The following is a 19,014-nucleotide window of genomic DNA, read 5'->3' on the forward strand; positions in this document are numbered from 1 at the left end:
TTTGGGTATAAGCTTTCGTGGGTTAAAACCCACTTCATCGGATGCATGCAGTGGACAATACAGTAGGAGTATATATATACACAGAGAACACGAAAAATTGGGTGTTGCCGTACCCACTGTAACGAGACTAATCAATTAAGGTGGGCTGTTATCAGCAGGAGAAAAACAACCTTTTGGAATGATAATCAGGATGGCCCATTTCCAACAGTTGACAAGAAGGTATGAGTAACAGGAGGGAAAAAATTTAGCATGGGGAAAGAGTTTTTACTTTGTGTAATGACCCATCCACTCCCAGTCTCTATTCAAGCCTAATTTAATGGTGTCCAGTTTGCAGATTAATTCCAGTTCTGCAGTTTCTTGTTGGAGTCTGTTTTTTGAAGTTCTTTTTGTTGGAGAATTGCGACTTCGGGTCTGAAATTCCGTGACCAGAGAGGTTGAAATGTTCTCCGACTGGTTTTTGAACGTTATAATTCTTGACGTCTGATTTGTGTCCATTTATTCTTTTGCGTAGAGATTCTCCGGTTTGGCAAATGTACATGGCAGAGGGCTATTGCTGGCACGTGATGGCATATATCACATTGGTAGATGTGCAGGTGAACGAGCCTCTGACAGTGTGATTACATCCTATGATGGTGTCCCTTGAATAGATATGTGGACAGAGTTGGCAACGGGTTAGTGTTTTTGTTGTGTGGTTGCTGGTGAGTATTTGCTTCAGGTTGGTGAGGCTGTCTGTAAGCAAGGAATGGCCTGTCTCCCAAGATCTGTAAGAGGGAGGGATCATCCTTCAGGATAGGTTGTAGATCCTTGATGATGCGCTGGAGAGGTTTTAGTTGGGGGCTTAAGGTGATAGCTAGTGGCGTTCTGTTACTTTCTTTGTTGGGCCTGTCCTGTAGTAGGTGACTTCTGGGTACTCTTCTGGCTCTGTCAATCTGTTTCTTCCCATCAGCAGGTGGGTATTGTAGTTATAAGAACGTTTGATAGAGATCTTGTAGGTGTTTGTCTCTGTCTGAGTGATTGGAGCAAATGCGGTTGTATCTTAGAGCTTGGCTGTAGACAGTGGATCGTGTGATGTGGTCTGGATGAAAGCTGGAGGCATGTAGGTAAGTATAGCCGTCAGTAGGTTTCCGGTATAGGGTGGTGTTTATGTGACCATCACTTATTAGTACTGTAGTGTCCAGGATGTGGATCTCTTGTGTGGACTGGTCCAGGCTGAGGTTGATGGTGGGATGGAAATGATGAAGATTTCATCAATGTTGGGCAAGTAGAGTAGGGGCGTTAGGGGACGAGAGCTGAGGAAGCGTTGTTCTAAGTCAGCTATAAAAATGTTGGCATACTGTGGGGCCATGCGGGTACCCATAGCAGTGCCACTGACTTGAAGGTATACATTGTCCCGAAATGTGAAATAGTTATGGGTGAGGACAAAATCACAGTCATCTTACGTTACACTGATGACATCTTCATCATCTGGACCCATGGAAAAGAAGCCCTTGAGGAATTCCACCATGATTTCAACAATTTCCATCCCACCATCAATATATTTACACCTGAGATGGAATGTGTCTGTGCATAGTTCAAGGATAGATATATTTGGAAGGATTTTAAGGATTAATTTACATATTACCTGGGCTACCTCAGTTACTAGGGTTCCTGATCAATTATGCTGTTCCCCTTTATTCTAAAAATATAACAAATAAATCTGGCTCAAGCAAAAGCATATATAATATTTGAGGCACCTGAGACCTGTTAAATTGTAGAAAAGTAGGGAGAGGCCTATATGGGATTGGAGAGATGATGTGCTGAGGTTGTAAAGTGGAAGGTGTCTTCTTATCCAGAACTTCTCTCAATCTCAAACCCTTGAGGAAAGGACTAAAATTCATATTTTTGTCTGTTTATTTAAACTACTTGAATTGGCTTTCCCATTCTGACATATGAAGTGTCTAGACTGATGAAGGTAATATGCTTCCAACTTACATTATTACTCATAATTGTTTACAGAAGAAAAGTCATTCTATAAGCTGTTGAATTTTGACTTGATAAACAGTCTTTTGGGGAGTTTTAGTGCTATCAAAAAAACCTGTATGTTAAAATGGTGATCAAAAAAGTATGTTTTCCTTCTATAATTAATTTTCAATGTTGATGGAATGAAAAAAACTCTGTTTATTCCAGACACATTAAATTTGTAGTGTACGTAATTTTTTCTCCTCCTTGACTGATTTGCCTTGATAATACTTGGAAGTAAATTGGTTCTCTTATATTGAAACTGAGTATTTCTATTATGTTCCCCAATCAGCTGTAGCTATCTTACCTATGAAAATGCAATACCAACTAAGGACTGGAGAAGAAGAATTGTATAAATCTGCGGAGACCGTGATTTATTAGGAAGTGATGACTACAAGATCTGAAAAGGATAACTTTTTCCTGTTAGTCTAATTTAACAATGAAAGTGTAGAATTACTTAAATCAGTCTCTTCCCACAAACCATCATCTCCAAATTTAATATAACTGAAAGGTCACATTCAGGTTTTAGTGTTTAAATAGTAGAAAATAAAGTTTCAAGTAAAACTTCAAGTGGCCTACCTGAGACTACATTTTGGAATATATGATTTAGCTGCAGATTTTGCCACTTGTAGAGCAACAGTGACCAAAGATGACAACAATAGGGATCAGGAATCCAAAGAACCTCTTTTTAGCAATCCCTTCTCTTTAAGTGTTGCTAAAGAGCTGGTAATACATCTTCTTGCTCTTCTCTCTTTAAAGATGTCACCTAGGAGATGAAAAGACTAAAGATAGGAGCTGCAAAGAAAGATTTATATTCTCCCCACAGTCGCTGATATATCATCATTTTATTAATCTAACTGAATGCCCCCATGGCTGCCTCCTCATCTCTTTCAATCCTCAGCAGGTTATAACTATTATCCCCAGAACTGGCATCAGCAGCTTCTTAGAATCATAGAATATCAGGGTTGGAAGAGACCTCAGGAGGTCATCTAGTCCAATGCCCTGCTCAAATCAGGACCAACACCAACTAAATCATCCCAGCCAAGGCTTTGTCATACCGGGCCTTAAAAACCTCTAAGGATGGAGATTCCATCACCTTCCTAGGTAACCCATTCCAGTGCTTCACCACCCTCCTAGTGAAATAGTGTTTCCTAATATCCAACCTAAACCTCCCCCACTGCAACTTGAGACCGTTGCTGCCTCTTCTGTCATCTGCCACCACTGGGAACAGCCAAGCTCCATCCTCGTTGGAATCCCACTTCAAGTAGTTGAAGGCTGCTATCAAATCCCCCCTCGCTCTTCTCTTCTGCAGACTAAATAACCCCAGTTCCCTCAGCCTCTCCTTGTAAGTCATGTGCCCTAGCCCCCTAATAATTTTCCTTGCCCTCTGCTGGACTCTCTCCAATTTGTCCACATCTCTTCTGTAGTGTGGGGACCAAAACTGGACTGAATACTCCAGGTGTGGCCTCACCAGTGCCGAATAGAGGGGAAGAATCACTTCCCTTGATCTGCTGGTAATGCTCCTACTAATACAGCCCAATATGCCATTGGCCTTCTTGGCAACAAGGGCACACTGCTGACTCATATCCAGCTTCTCGTCCACTGTAATCCCCAGGTCCTTTTCTGCAGAACTGCTGTTTAGCCAGTTGGTCCCCAGTCCATAGCAGTGCATGGGATTCTTCCTTCCTAAGTGCAGAACTCTGCACTTGTCCTTGTTGAACCTCATCACATGTCTTCTGGCTCAATCCTCCAATTTGTCTAGGTCACTCTGGACCCTATCCCTACCCTCCAGCATATCTACTTCTCCCCCCAGCTTAGTGTCATCTGCGAATTTGCTGAGGGTGCAATTAATCTCATCATCCAGATCATTAATAAAGATGTTGAACAAAAATGTCCCCAGGACCAACACCTGGGGCACTCCGCATGATACCGGCTGCCAACTAGACTTCGAGCTGTTGATCACTACCCGTTGAGCCCGACAATCTAGCCAGCTTTCTATCCACCTTATAGTCCATTCATCCAATCCATACTTTAACTTGCTGGCAAGATTACTGTGGGAGACCGTATCAAAAGCTTTGCTAAAGTCAAGTCTTTTCAAGCAGTGACTTTCTCCTTTATTTTTGTTAGTTAGTCTTTGTCCTTAACTGGAATTTTAACTTCATCTTACACTTGGTTGCAGTATACTTGGATTTTCAGTTTTTATTTTTATTCATTTTCTGTGTTTATAGCTACATTAAAGTCTTGTAACAGACTAGAAATTTTTTATAGGTTTATTTGAATTGTGATTTCACAGTTTTGATCAGAAATCTGCTGTTTTGTTAGCAATGAAATAAAAACAAGCTTTTTTGAAGTCTCAATTATTTTTGCAATCTGCATTCCCATTCTGAGTGTAACCACATATAAAAGAACCACCACTGGCCATTGTGTTGCTATGTGCAACCAAGTGTGCTGCTGAGAGACTTGAATGTAGTTGGAAACTTGTCACTCTCTGGTTTTATTTCTCAATCATTTTTTTCTATTATTTGTTTAATTTTAAACAGAAAATCAGAATCCCAGGTAATCTAATACCCTTGTAATTGTACTTTTACATCTGATAATTTCAAAACAAAACAACACCTTTTTGTAATCTTGTCCATCTTCCAATTACCTATGGCTCTTGCCACACCCCTCTTCTGGATCATTGCATCTGCCATCCTCTTCCCCCTTACTTCCCCATTGGCTCCATTTCCCCATACATGTTAACCTCACCCCTATAAAGTTCCCACCAGCTCTCCTTGCTCTTCTTCCCTTTTCCATCCCCATCTTCCCCATTCTCCCACCAATACAAATCCAGATGTCAGATCCCACATCCACATTCTCCCTTGCCTCGTCACCTCTTGTGACATTTTCCCAACCCTGGCCTTCCCTCCACACCAACCCTCTCCACCACCTTTGCCCCTCTTGTGCCACCATTCCTAATCTCATGCCCATCCACCTACTACCCATCTCCCCCTTCCTTTTCTCTTGCTGTCTCTGGAACCCCCACTTGATTTCTAAAAAGATCTCAGCCGTCCACATCCTCCTCATAGCTCCCTCCCTCCAGCTCCTGGATCCCTTCATCTGACATTGCCGCTGCAGCTGTCCTCTTTTTATGAAGGCTTCTCCTTGCTGGATCAGACAATAATGGGGGTGTTGGGCTTTTCTCCTCCCATTCCTGCCATTTCCAACCTCTCTCTCCCCCCTTCCCACACATACTCTTTTGAACAGTACTGCATCCAACTCTCTTCTTCCCCTCCATGTTGCTTCCTTCACCCAACTCCTCCCCATCACCCTGCCTCTCTGATTTCAACTTCTGACTCACTCTCTCACACTTTCCTTACAATCTCCCACACTCACCCTTTTTGATTTTGCTCTGTACAACCCCTTACCTGAACATTTCCTTCCCCTCATATCTTCACCTGACTTGCAGTCCTGTTTCCACGTTCCCGCTCCCCAAGATGGCCATTCACTTGACTTGATCTTCACCAAGCACTGCTCTTTCTGTTGCTGAGTTCCCTCTATCCAACCCAGCTATCAGCTGGTCTCTTTTTCAGCATCACCCATCAACCTCTTCCCCCCTCCCCTCACGCCCTATCACTTGCCCTTTTTGTGACTTTCAGTTCACCAGGGTTGATGTCGTCTTGTCTGCTGACATCTGCTCCTATGTGCCAGCTTTTGTGCTGAAGAGAAATCCCATGACCAGGCTGACTGACTTAATTACAAATTAGTTCTCTCCTTCAGTTCTGCCATATTCTTAGATAAACGGCTCTACTTCTTCAACTTAATTGAATCCCACATGTACAGTCACAGCCATTTTTTACCACTTTTGACTCCCTCCTCAAATCTTTCCCTCTTTTGCCTCCACTTCTCTCCACACTGGATCTCCAAGAGAAAATTATAATTTTATATAGTCTTTATTTGTATTTTCATATTCTGTAATTTGTATGTCACATTATATTCATTACAGTTTTGCTATGTATAACACCGTTAAATAAAGGTTTTACAGCCATAAACTGTTAGTGCTCTTGATTGTTTTAAGGGATGCATGTGTAACAAAACCAAAGAACATAAAGGGGGCTGATAACTTTTGATTTTGTCCCTGACTTGCTGACAAAGCAGGTTTAGCATAAATGAAAAAAGAAAATGGAGATTAATTAAATACAGCATTAAAAGCAATTGTTTTAATATTTTAAATGTTTTTCAGTGGCTTTCAACTAAATATACCGTAACTAAATATCTGGGTATCATTGCCATAAAAACTTATTTCAGTCCATAGTACCAAGATATCCAGATGTCAAATATTTCTGAATGAAACTGTGGAGTGCTACACTTCTGCTTCAGGTAGCCATGTTAGATTCAATCATTCAGTTAATAACTGAAATTCTAAGAATGCATGAATGCCAATTGCATAAGTATATTTGCCTAAATAAATTAACAAAAATTTCTTCTAATTTGCATTTAATATTTAAACTTAATTTGTGAATTTTAAGCTTGTTTGATTCTTAAAGTACTTGTATATATTTTGCTGCTGTTAGTGATGTGGCAGGGCACGCAGTATTAGAGAAAACAGCATTATCATCATAAATACTTAAATACTCTTTACATTTTTTTTTTTAGTACACATTTTGGAACTTTGTACCGAAGAACTTGTTTGAGCAGTTCAGAAGGATAGCTAACTTTTATTTTCTCATCATTTTTCTTGTTCAGGTAAGCCGTTCCCATTTCTTAAATAGATTCATATGAACATTGAAAAAACAGAACTTGTAAAATTCAGCTAAAGCTTGAAAGAGATTTAGAAAAAACAAAACCAAACCACCTGCATCCTCCAATCCACCAATTTTGGTAGCAGGAGAAATTGGATGGTTGAGATTGGTTGGTTTAAAGATTGGGTGGTGATATGCTAAAGAACTTTTTCAACTGTTTCTAGTGTGAATCCAATCATGGTGGGAAATGGCACTTACTTAAAGCTGATGATTAGTGTGTATAAAATGAGTGGTTTTTATGTTGTAATAAACAGGTTTTCAGCTCACTAAACCCACCATCATAATTGGCACTAATTGGCATCCATGTTGGTAATACTCAGGATAAGTGGTAGTCTAAATGGGTATGGAAACTGGATTATCCTCCATCAGCAAAAGGTAGTCCCTCCAGGCCAGGGTCAAGGCACACTGACAGGGTAGTGTGGGTAGGCTTTCACTGTCACTGTGCATGTTGACATGTTTCAGTAATTATAGGTTGTCACTTTTTAAGTCCCTTAATTTTGCACCTTGAATGAGCACTGAAATACACTAAACGTAATGGAAATTCACTGGTTCGGAATGAAAGACCTTTTCTATTTCTTCACTTCTCTAGACCAGCGTTTTTCAAAGTTCGGGTCGCGACGCAGTACTGGGTTGCGGCAAGTAAGGCACTGGGTCGGTCTGGTCAGCACCACTGACCAGGATCTTAAAAGTCCTGTTGGCAGTCCTGCCCAGCTAAGGCAGGCTAGTGCCTACTTGTTTTGACAGTGTGCTGCACCCCAGAAGTGGCCAGCAGGGGGTCCAGCTTCTAGGCAGGGGGGCACAGGGCTCCGCATGCTGCCCAAGCACCAGCTCCGCACTCCCATTGGCCAGGAACCGGCCAATGGGAGCTGGTGCGGGGGGAGTTATGCCTGCGGGTGACAGCTGCGCGGAGCCACTTGCGCACCTCTGCCTACGAACTGGACCTGCTGCTGGCTGCTTCAGGGGCAGCGCGGTCCGTGGTGCCAGGACCAGTGGGAAGCCTGACTCTGCACCCCGGCTGCGCTGCTGACTGGGAGCCTCCAGAGGTAAATTCGCACCACAACCCCACACCCCAATCTCCTGCCCCAGCCCTGAGCCCCCCAGAACCCCTTCCTGCACCCCAAACCCCTTATCCCTGGTCCCACCCCAGAGCATGCACCCCCAGCCCAGAGTCCTGACCCCCTCCTGCACCCTAACCCCCTGCCCCAGTCCAGATCCCCCTCCCACACGCTGAACCCCTCATTCACGGCCCCACCCCACAGCCCTCACCCCAACCCTCTGCACCAGCCCTGAGCCCCTCTCACCCCCCAAGCCCCTCATCCTCAGCTCCGTTGGGTCGCAGGCATCAACAGTTTTCTTCAACTGGGTCCCCAGAAAATTTTTTTGAAAACCACTGATCTAGACAGGAGCAAGCAATATTTATTGTAGGTTCTTAGAACATTTTTTATTTTTCTCATTGCACTGGAACCCCAGTCTGTGTTCTGCCTCCTTACCATCTAAATGCAGTAGTTACAGTTTGGTATTTTTGCATTTTCTCTTAGGATAAGAATAGCAGTGTCATGAGGGCTATGAAGAAAGCCCTTTTGCTGCCACTTCGCAGCTAACAATTACTACAGTCTTATTTCCAGTTCCTGTAGCCTTTACTCCTTAACGACTAGAAGGAGGAGTGAGCATTCCAACCCACATGTTTTAACACTTGATTAATTATGTGTTTATTTTGCACTTAAAAATTCTTCCAAAGTACAAACAGGTATTATGTTTTAAGAAAATGTATAGAATCATAGGGTTAGAAGGGACTGCAAGGGTCATCTAGTCTTAACCCTTCGGCAAGAAGCAGGATTTGTTGTCTAAAGCATCCAAGACAGATGTCTGTCTAGCCTCCTTTTTAAAAGCTCCAGTGAAGGAGCTTCCACTACCTCCCTAAACAGTCTGTTCTATTGTCCTGCCGTTTTTCCTGAGATTTAATCGAATCCTCTATGCTAAAGTTTGAACCCATTGTCTCTTGTCCTGCCCTCTGTGGCAAGAGAGAACAACTTTTCTCCATCTTTTTTATGGAAGCCTTTCAAGTATTTGAAGACAGCTATCATGTCTCCCTTAATCTCCTCTTTTCCAAACTAAACATACCCAGTTCCTTCAGCCTTTGCTCATATGGCTTGTATTCCATCCCTTTAATCATCTTTGTTGCTCGCCTCTGGATCCTTTCCAGTTTCTCTATAAACATCTTTTCTATACTTGGATGAACAAAATTGGACACAGGACTCCAGTGGCGACCTAACCAACACCGAGTAGAGTGGTACTATCACCTCCCGTGACTTGCATGTTATGCCTCTGTTAATGCAACCTAAACATGCATTAGCTTTTTTTGCGATAGCGTCACATTGCTGAATCATGTTGAGGTTGTGATCCACCACAACTCCCAAATCCTTCACAGCAGTGCTGCTGCAAAGCCAGTTATCCCCCATTCTGCATTTGGTTTTCCTTCCCTACATGTAGCACCTTACATTGGTCTATGCTGAATTTCATTTTGTTGTCTGTAGCCCAGTTCTCCAGTTTATCAAGATCCCTTTGAATTTTAACTGTATCCTCCAAAGTGTTGGCAAGCCCTCCTAGCTTTGTCATCTACAGACTTGATCAGTATGCTGTATTCCTACATCCAGGTCATTAATAAAGATGTTAAACAACACTGGACCCAGAACCGATCCCTGTGGAACCTCGCTTGAGACCTCCGTACAATCTGACATCATTCCATTAATAGTTACTCTTTGTTTGCGGTTGTTTAACCAGTTATGTAGCCACTTAATGGTAGTTCCGCTGAGCCTGCATTTCTCTAGCTTGCTTATCAGAATGTCATGTGGGACTGTCTCAAAAGCTTTGCTGAAGTCCAAGTATATTATGTCCACCACATTCCCCCTACCCACCAAACCAGTTATCTTGTCAAAGAAGGAAATCAAGCTGGTTTGGCATGATTTGTTCTTAGTAAATCCATGCTAGCTGCTAGTGATTATCCCTTCATCCTCCAGGTATTCACAAATTGAATGTTTTATACACTGCTCTAGTAGATTCCCAGGTATCGAGGTCAGGCTGACTGGTCTATAGTTGCTTGACTGGTCTATCGTTGCTTGACTCCTCCTTTTCCCCCTCTTTAAAGATGGACGCTATGTTAGCCCTTCTCCAGTCTTCCAGGATCAGTCCTGTCATCCATGAGTTTCCAAATATTATTGCTAGTGGCTCCGAGATTTCCTCAGCTTGTTCCTTGAGTACCCTGGGGAGAATAGCATCAGGCCCTGCTGACTTGAATTCATTCAAATTGGTTAGAAGATCTGACATGTTCTGTACTTATCCCTATCTGCATCCCTTCCCCTTTATTGTCTGTAGTAATTTGACTAGTTGTCCAGTCACGTTTTGTTTTTTGTGAGAAGACTGAAGCAAAGTAGGCATTGAGCAGCTCTGACTTCCTATCATCTTTGGTTACCAAATTACCTTCTCCATTGAGCAGCGGACCCACACCATCCCTGATCTTTCTTTTTTGTCTGACTTATTTGAAGAACCCCTTCTTGTTGTCTTTAACATTTCTCGCCAGCTATAACTCATTCTTTGTCTTAGCTTTCCTGATTTTATCCAAACACACTTGCGCTGTTCCTATGTATACTTCCTTGATGATTTGGCCCTCTTTCCATTCCCTGTATGTATCCATTTTGGTTTTTATAGCTAAAAAGGTTCTTGTGCAGCCACATTGGCCTCCTGTAGCTCTTCTTATCTTTCCTCTGCATTGGAATAGCATGACGTTGAGGCTTTAGTATTACATCTTTTAGGAACTGCTAGCCCCCTTCAACTCCTGTACTTCCTAATTGGTCTTTTCATGGGACCTTGCCTACTCGTTTTCTGAGTTGGTTGAAATCCACCTTTCTGAAGTCCAGTGTCTTGTTTTGCTGTTCTTGTGTCTTCTTTTCCTTAGCATCTTGAATTCCATCAGTTCTTGATCCCTTCCTCCAAAGTTTCCGACCACCTTCATCATAGCAAGCATTTACCCTAATTAACTACTTTCACTATGGGGACAGACTTGGATATTTCCAAAAGATAGAACGCTAACTTTTACCCAATTAAAACAAGGATTCATTCCATTAGGTTCCTACTAATCTTTGAAATGGGTTTTATATGGTATTTTAAAGGGTACCATTTGAAAGAACATCCACGTATTTAGCAGATACTGATATCTAAAACTTAGAGGATACTTTATATGCTCAAAGTACTGGGCAATCATTAACTAATCATCACAGCACCTCTATAAAGTAGGTATGTAAATGTTGCTCCCATTTTAGAGATGGGGATATAGAATAAATATTTATTGACTTGGTCAAAGTCACACAGCAATCAAGTGGCAGAACTCTGATTAGAATTTGGAGTTCCTCATTCCCAACCCTACACTCATTCGTCTTAACATTAAACAAATAAAAAAAAGAGTGAGTGAGTGAGTTCTTAAGGATTTTTTTTCTTGTGCCTGCCTGCCTCAAAAGAACATTAGAGATCAGAAAAAATAGTCACCTGTGGTACTATTAAATGGACAAGCAATTTGAAAATGGTCCTTAGTGCAGGTTTCACTATATTTATTCAGAACTATTGTTTTTTATTAATCTAGAACAGGGGTCTCAAACACTTGGCCCGCAGGGTTATTTTCTGTGGTCCACCACCTCCGTGCGGCCCCCCCAGCATTTACCTTTTTTAATAATAAGTTGCTTTGTGTATGGTTGCACTGTGGGCTTTTTTAAAAACCCAAAATAAATTTCATGCTTGGAAAATGATTGCATTAAATTCACAGAACAGTATTCAGGAAATGGTATGATTATTCTTTGTGTTGCAGTTAATTATTGATACACCAACCAGTCCAGTAACAAGTGGACTTCCACTTTTCTTTGTCATCACTGTAACAGCTATCAAACAGGTGAGAGTTTCTTTGGGGGAAAGCGGGGGAGTGAAACTGAAGATTGTATGAAAATGTAAATTTTTTTTTTTTCCAAAACAACTGCTAATGTTACTTTTGTTTGTTCTTAGGGATTCAAGGGAAGGGTTATCCTTTCTTTGAGGGCTTTGCGTTTATTTTGAGGGCTTTACTTTTTATTTGCCTCTGTTTTAAGTAGAATTTTATTGGTTGTTAAACGATGCTGGCTTTCATTTATTCAACAGAACTTTCAAAATTATTTTGTAATGTTAGTTTGTACTTCGTGTAACTGTGTTCTGAAAAATAGTTTATACAGTTGTGTCTATTAAAAGTAGCCAGATGTTTGTTTTTAGTTCCTAAATATTTATTCACCTACCTATTCAAAAAAATTAAAATATGTGGAGGAAGAATTACAGCAGTAGGTTATGGGATAAAATTGTTTCTCTTATTGGTAAGGAAATTTCCAACATACAGTTGTGATATGTATAGACAACCTCTATACAGCATCCACAAGATGGACTTTTAATGGATCACATTAATTTTTACTCAAACTATTAACAGTTTATAACGAGATTTAATGGATCTTATAAATTATTGAGTATACTATATAATAATGCTTCAAGTATATTTAAAAATTATCTATAAAAATTAAAATAATAAAATTCAAGTAAGTCAATACTTGCCATATCAATGTAGCTTGGAAGATCCTAATAAAGGTTCCCCTAATCTAAGTAAAATACTACTATAATAGTATGGAACTGTGTCAGCCTTCCCCCTTTCTTTTTTTGTAGATTTTAAATTAATATTGCCATAGAGAGTGGATTACAGCAGTTTGTCACTCTGTGACCCCAGTACTGCAATGGTATCTGCTAGAGTGGATTGGTATACCTGTGTAGAATCCCAGTAAAATCAGTGGGGAACCCTACACAGAATATATGCTATGACTTATCTGTGTAAGAATTTCATATCTTCAATTACACTGGCTCAGCCTGTTCCCATTCAGACTCCAGTCTGCATTCTGCCATTGATCAGGACACCAACCGTTTCATTCACACAATAGAGAGGGAAGAGAGTACAGAAGTGTTGTGATAATTGGGCTTACAAATTTACCCTAATTGTGAGCTCTATTGTGAAAAGTGAGTAAAAGGTCACAAAATGTTACAATAACCTAGAACAACAAATGTTGCTGGGAAAAGGTGCGAAAGAGAGATCAATTGAATTAGTTCGAACAAAAAGGCCTACTGACATAATTCAAGGACTGAGTTAAAAATCATGTCTGGTAAACAAGAAAAATGTTGGACCAGAAATCAATTTAACCAGAATTGGCATATAGGAAATTAGGCTTAATTGGTGGATAAAATAGTGAAGGGAAGAGCTATTTTATCAATTACTACCTTTTGGGGTCCTCAGAAAGACTTTGGAGGAGAATTAGCGGTAGTGGGCTGCCAACAACTGCTGTCTAAGAGACAGAAGATCAGGAAATGGGTGAGCTTTACCATCATAGCTGTCACCTACTCCATTTCCTGAGACCTCAGGATCTACTGTAACACAGTTGGGCCTTCATCTTGACCCTGAGAGAAGTCCTGACCAAGTCAGGCCAGAGAGAGGGACCAAAATGACATCACCCCCTCTATTGAGACTGACTAAATCCCAGCCATCACCTGGGATGTGAGACTTCCTTCTGCCTCTCCGCACGTTGTTTTTTTCCTTCCCTACCTTATTTCTTCTCTTTCCTATCCTCCCTCTTTCTTCTATCTAATAAGAATCTGGGTTAGCTGGCCAAAACTGTGTTTTATGGCACTGCTATAACCCTGTGACCAGAAGGAGGCAGCTAAAAGCAATGCCCTAAACAGTCCTGGTACAAGTTTGCCAAGGCTTGGAGTAGCTAATAAGACAATATGCCATGCTTTTGTTTTTTCAGCGGTGAGGTGCAAGTAAAAGTCAACATGAGACAGAAGCCTGCATTTTCTGTCTTTTTATAGTTTTTTTTCTCTCCCCTTTTGAGTGTGTGTTTGTTTTGTCTTCTAAGAAACAGAGTCAGACTTTAACACCACAACCACCACCACCACCTCCACACCAACTCAACTAAGTTCTTCTCTTTTCCCCAAAAGGGCCGTTATTACCACTTTAATACCTCTAAGACACTGTCAGATGGGGATGGTGCGTTTTGGTGGGATGTCTTTCTTAAAACTTTCTCCAGCAAAAGGGAAAGAGAACAAAAAATGTTGTTAAAACGAAAGCCCTACTTAATACTTCACATTTCAAAACTTTAACTGTTTCCTTCTTTTCTGCATCTTTATTAGAAGGTTAAAAAAAAGGTAATGTGTTTGCCATGGTACTAAGCAGGCTAAGATCTCGGTCCACCTAACCTTGTTTAACACTGTTTAATATTGAACAGTGACAGGACCATGTTGACACCTTTAATTCTTTGGGCCAATATATTCCATCTAACATGATACAACAGAGGGTACAATTGTTTGAGACTCTGTATTAACACTTTCTGCTCAAAATTGTGTGATGCTAAGTGCCAGGAGTCAACACTCTTTGTACAGAAATGAGCCAGTTATTTTTCTTAACTTCTTCAAACACAAGTATTCTGTGCTCAGAGAAGGAAGTTGAGGAGATTATAGGACATCGAGAGATTCATATGTCAGCCTTCAGTTCAAAACTTCTTGGCTTGCAGTGGGGCCTCTCTATTCCAATATTCCATGCCAACATTTGGGCTTGCCCCAATTCTGATCTCTAGAAAGAAAGTAACTTCAATTGTGTTGTGCTGGGATAACTGGCTACCACTGTAGTTGTTTCAAGTCATGTGGCAGTGATGAATGCAGAGAATACTTATTCTACAAATTTCTCATTCATTAGTTGTAAAAGAAATTACAAACAGCAGCGTTTTCAGTCCTTCAAACTGCATGACTGACAGTACTTTGCAGTCACAGTCAGTATTTGCTGACACTAGGTGGTTGTGGGGAGCACAGCAGCTAGCTTCTTACGGGTGGCTTTTCCGCTCTAAGATTTGGGGGATTATTTTTAACACTCTGTTGTGGTTTGACCACACTCAAACAGAGACTGGATTATTACAAAGCGTTCCCCATAACACGACACTTGTATCTCCTTGTGACTACCCTCAGAAGCTACAGCTGGTGTGGACTTTTGTGGGCTGCTTGTATACCCGTGTGAGCTGCTGGGAGCATGTTACACAGAGCTCCAAAGGCTACATTGGTTCCCTATTCATTTCTGGGTGCAATTCAAAGTGGTGATATTGTTCTCTTAGGCAAGGAGTTTCAAACATGCCTAAGGAAACTAAAAGTAAAACTCCCATTGAATTACAATGAGATTTGAAATCCCAGCCTTTAAACCCACTGTTTTTTAGGCTCTGTGTGTCTGGGGAATCACCTGCAGTAGAACCTCAGAGTTACTAACACCTCAGGAATGGAGGTTGTTCATAACTCTGAAACATTCATAACTCCGAACAGAACATTATGGTTGTTCTTTCAAAAGTTTACAACTGAACATTCACTTAATACAGCTTTGAAACTTTACTGTTGTGGCAAATTACCAGCACTACTATGATGGGTCCCACGCTTTCTCTTCTTGTGGGGGGAGTTCAGGGCTCCATTTCTCACCCCAGATCTGGGGTATTAACTGTCCCACTAGTATCCCAGAGAAGGGAAGTGGAGAGGGAGGGACCCAGGCCCACCCTCTACTCTGAGTCCCAGCCCAGGGGCCCTAGGGATCGCGGCAAACTACTTGAACTAGTGATTCCTTCCCCTGGGCTACTTCTCTCTCCGGCCCTTCAGCTTGTGGGGCTTCCTGCCCTCTCTCTGCTTGGACCAGGTTTCTCCCAACCCCTTGTGTCTGGAGTCCCTCTGCTCTGCACAAGCCAGGTTTCCCTTTACCTAGGGTCTTGGTCTTCTGGCCCACCACAGCACTTCTCCAAACTCTCCTCTGCTTCCCTTCAAACTGCTCTCTGCTCCAACACCAAACCACTCTGCTTCAAGTCCTCCAACTGTCTGATTGAAGCAGGGGGGTTTTATCAGGTGACTGGCTTCAGGTGATCTAATTGGCTTCAGGTGTGCTAATTAATCTATAGCAACCTCTCTTCCCTCTACAGGGAATAAGGCTCTCATCATCCTGGGGCTTACATATCTCCCCTCTATCACCCTCCTGCTGCCCTCTGGCCATGCTGTATCACACTATATAGAAGAAAAATGCTGCTTTTCACCATCTTAATTTAAATGAAACAAGCACAGAAACCGTTTCCTTATCTTGTCAAATCTTTTTTTTAAACTTGATTTTTAATAATTTACATTTAACACAGTACTGTACTGTATTTGCTTTTTCTCTCTCTCTCTCTCTCTCTGCTGCTACCTGATTGCATACTTCTGGTTCCAAATGAGGTGTGTGGTTGACCAGTCAACCTCATAACTCTGAGGTTCTACTGTATTTCTTTAACACAACAATTGAGATTAGCTGATTGGAATTTCTGACGACTAGGGTAGGATGTTTTAAATTGATGGCCATAGACTCTGGAATTTGCTTTTCCTGCTGGTCTAACAGAGCCTGAGGAGTATGACCTTCAGTGGATCTAAAGGTCATCTGGCCTTTTCTCATGCAGTAGTTATTAAAGAAATTACAAACAGCAGCATTTTGATTGCTCCCATTGCTGGGGTATATTTGTGTCTTCAGTTGGATTTTGGAGTTATCTTTTCATATTTGGTTGACATGTCAAATTGCTTTTTAATTTGTGTGTATGCTCCTGCACACATGTAATGGGTGCATTTCTAAAAGTAAAAAAAATAAATACAGCCACAGAAAATCCTTTATAAGCTTGAAGTTACCCTTTCTCATAAAAAGAATGGAAAATCTGTGGGGTGAAATGTCACTTGATATTGTTAGCAGCTGTTGTTGCATCTTCCAGTTGTCATTAATCATAAGCAATATGCTGAATTCTGCCCCTGGATATATGGCATCTATTGCCTTGTGTCTAGGAATTTCCAGGGAATTTAAAGCAAAAGAGCTGCTTAGGTCAGCTCTCTGTTTAAATATCAGTTCTAGCATCTGATCTTTTTGTGTGCATTAGGGGCTTCCGTGGAATTAATGCAAGAGAGATTTTGGGAGGATGGGAAGTAGGAGGAACTTTGACCTCCCCAAAAAAGGATCCATTCATTTTTTTAAAAAAACTAATTTTTTAAATTTTATAATATGGCTATACAGATTTGAAAGCAGAGTTATCATTGTATTGCTGAGATCCTCAACCATATTTATATGTGTTCCTCTCTAATGTAACCTTATAAATTGGTGAAATAATTCATCAACCAAAATAAGCATCATCAAGGTCACTTTCTCAAAACTTATTCTGGAGGATTGGTATATTGTGTACACCAAATAATAGTTCAGTGTAATCAGAAAACAAACAGGGAAACTCCCCAGTTTGTAGTTCATTCCAGCCCTGTAATCGCTTAATGTTGAGCCCAACCTTACCAAATGCATTCTGCACACTTTGTCTCCTGAGCAGCCACCCTTATAGGAAACCCCTCAGAGCGCTTGGGCAAGGAGTGGTGGAAATTGAGCTAGAGTTTACCCATTATTCACGAGAGACCAAGAAGTGGCTCTGCATTTTTTCACAAAGCCTACTCACACCATCAGATTATCTTCACTTATGTTATTTAAGCACATCTGATTTGCTAAATAATAAACTATTGAAGATTTTAGTGATATGCTTTACTTTTTATTATCATCTTGTAATCGAAAATTCTTTAACTATTTTTGTAAGAAAGGTTTGATCTACAACTGCAATGTAAAGTGTGGCTAGCTGCATTTCCTTAACTTTATTCCATTCCACTTCACTTTTTTCTAGGGTTATGAAGATTGGCTTCGACATAAAGCAGACAATGCAATGAACCAGTGCCCTGTTCATTTCATTCAGCATGGCAAACTGGTTAGAAAGCAAAGCCGAAAATTAAGAGTAAGTAACAACTAACACAGGGTGTTTTTTTAGGGATCAGGCTTATCTCTCCCCGCTTTCCCCACTTGCAAAACAAATTAGACAAAAATGTAGTGCACTCAAGATCACAGTATTCACTACATCAATATGGAAAATAAAAGTTTAGAAAAATATTTTAAAATGATTAAATCTGAATAAAATATTGTTAAAAGCTATAGCATTTCCTTCCTCATCCTTGCTTTGCTAGGTTCTCCCCTATTCATTCCCTATGCTGGGTTGTCTCTCTACCCTCCTTGGTCCTTTCATTATCTCCTTCTTAACTTCTAGCCCTTCACTCGTGGTTTTTCTTCTGTTTTCATCTCTCTCTCTAGGAAAGTAAAAATGATTAGCAAGATATCTCTCTTAACCCAGTTTTGATGCAAAATTCATTGACTAATTCCTCTCCTTCCAAAGAGGACACAGCCCAATCAGAATACAATCCTTGCTTTGTACCTTTTCAGCATCATAAAGCCTCTCCTTTAGATTTCTACCTTTGTACCTGCACCCCTGATATTTTGGGGGTTATTTTCAGAAACTAATGTCTGTAAATTCTCATAAGCAAAGCAACTTGCCTACCTGGTTTTAATTTTCAGAATGTCAACAGTTTGAAACAATTGATGGGCATCTCTTTGGAATACCTGTTGTTGTTTTTTTCCCTGGTGCCTCCTACTTTGCCAGAATTGTCTTGTCAGAGCTCTTGGCAAAATTCCTTGTGACCCTTCCATTTGGTGTTCTGATCTCTTCACTAGCCTAGTATTTTTTTTTAAGACCATTTATCCTTATCACACAGTTCGTTTGGGTCTCTTCATCTTTACCTTTTCAAACAAGCAGCTGTAGCTCTAGTGCCAGTCAGGTATTCTTAAATCCTCACAGTCAAAAAAAATTACTCTTGCTACCATTTTCAATATAAATATAATTCACTGTTTGTTTCTTGTAAACATAAGCACATTTAATTCTGGTGGTGCGGGTTCTGTAGTTGCCGCATTGGAGTGTTGCTTTTTTTAAGACTTCTGAAAACATGCTCTACACCTTGTCCCTCTCAGATTTTGGAAGGCACTTCAGATTTTTAAACCTTGGGACGAGTGCTATAGCTATCTTTAGAAATCTCACATTGGTACCTTCTTTGCGTTTTGTCATATCTGCGATGAAAGTGTTCTTAAAATGACCAGCATGTGCTAGGTCATCATCCGAGACTGCTATAACATGAACTATGTGGCAGAATGCTGGTAAAACAGAACAGGAGACGTACAATTCTCCCCTAAGGAGTTGAGTCACAAATTTAATTAACGCATTGTTTTTTCAACTAGCAATATCAG

At 40.8% G+C, this 19,014-nt stretch overlaps 1 protein-coding gene across 7 annotated transcripts in view; it reads left to right on the plus strand.

The window, feature by feature from the left end:
• ATP11A (ATPase phospholipid transporting 11A) overlaps positions 1-19,014 on the plus strand; it is a 214,053-nt gene that overhangs the window by 108,705 nt on the left and 86,334 nt on the right. For all 7 annotated transcript variants that reach the window (XM_037897098.2, XM_037897104.2, XM_037897078.2 and 4 more), the window contains exons 3-5: positions 6,634-6,723; positions 11,635-11,715; positions 17,573-17,680. In XM_037897098.2, coding sequence (XP_037753026.1) covers positions 6,634-6,723; positions 11,635-11,715; positions 17,573-17,680 — 279 coding nt within the window. The remainder of the gene's footprint in view (positions 1-6,633; positions 6,724-11,634; positions 11,716-17,572; positions 17,681-19,014) is intronic.

Source organism: Chelonia mydas, chromosome 1 (assembly GCF_015237465.2).
Source record: "Chelonia mydas isolate rCheMyd1 chromosome 1, rCheMyd1.pri.v2, whole genome shotgun sequence".
Taxonomy (NCBI): domain Eukaryota; kingdom Metazoa; phylum Chordata; order Testudines; family Cheloniidae; genus Chelonia; species Chelonia mydas.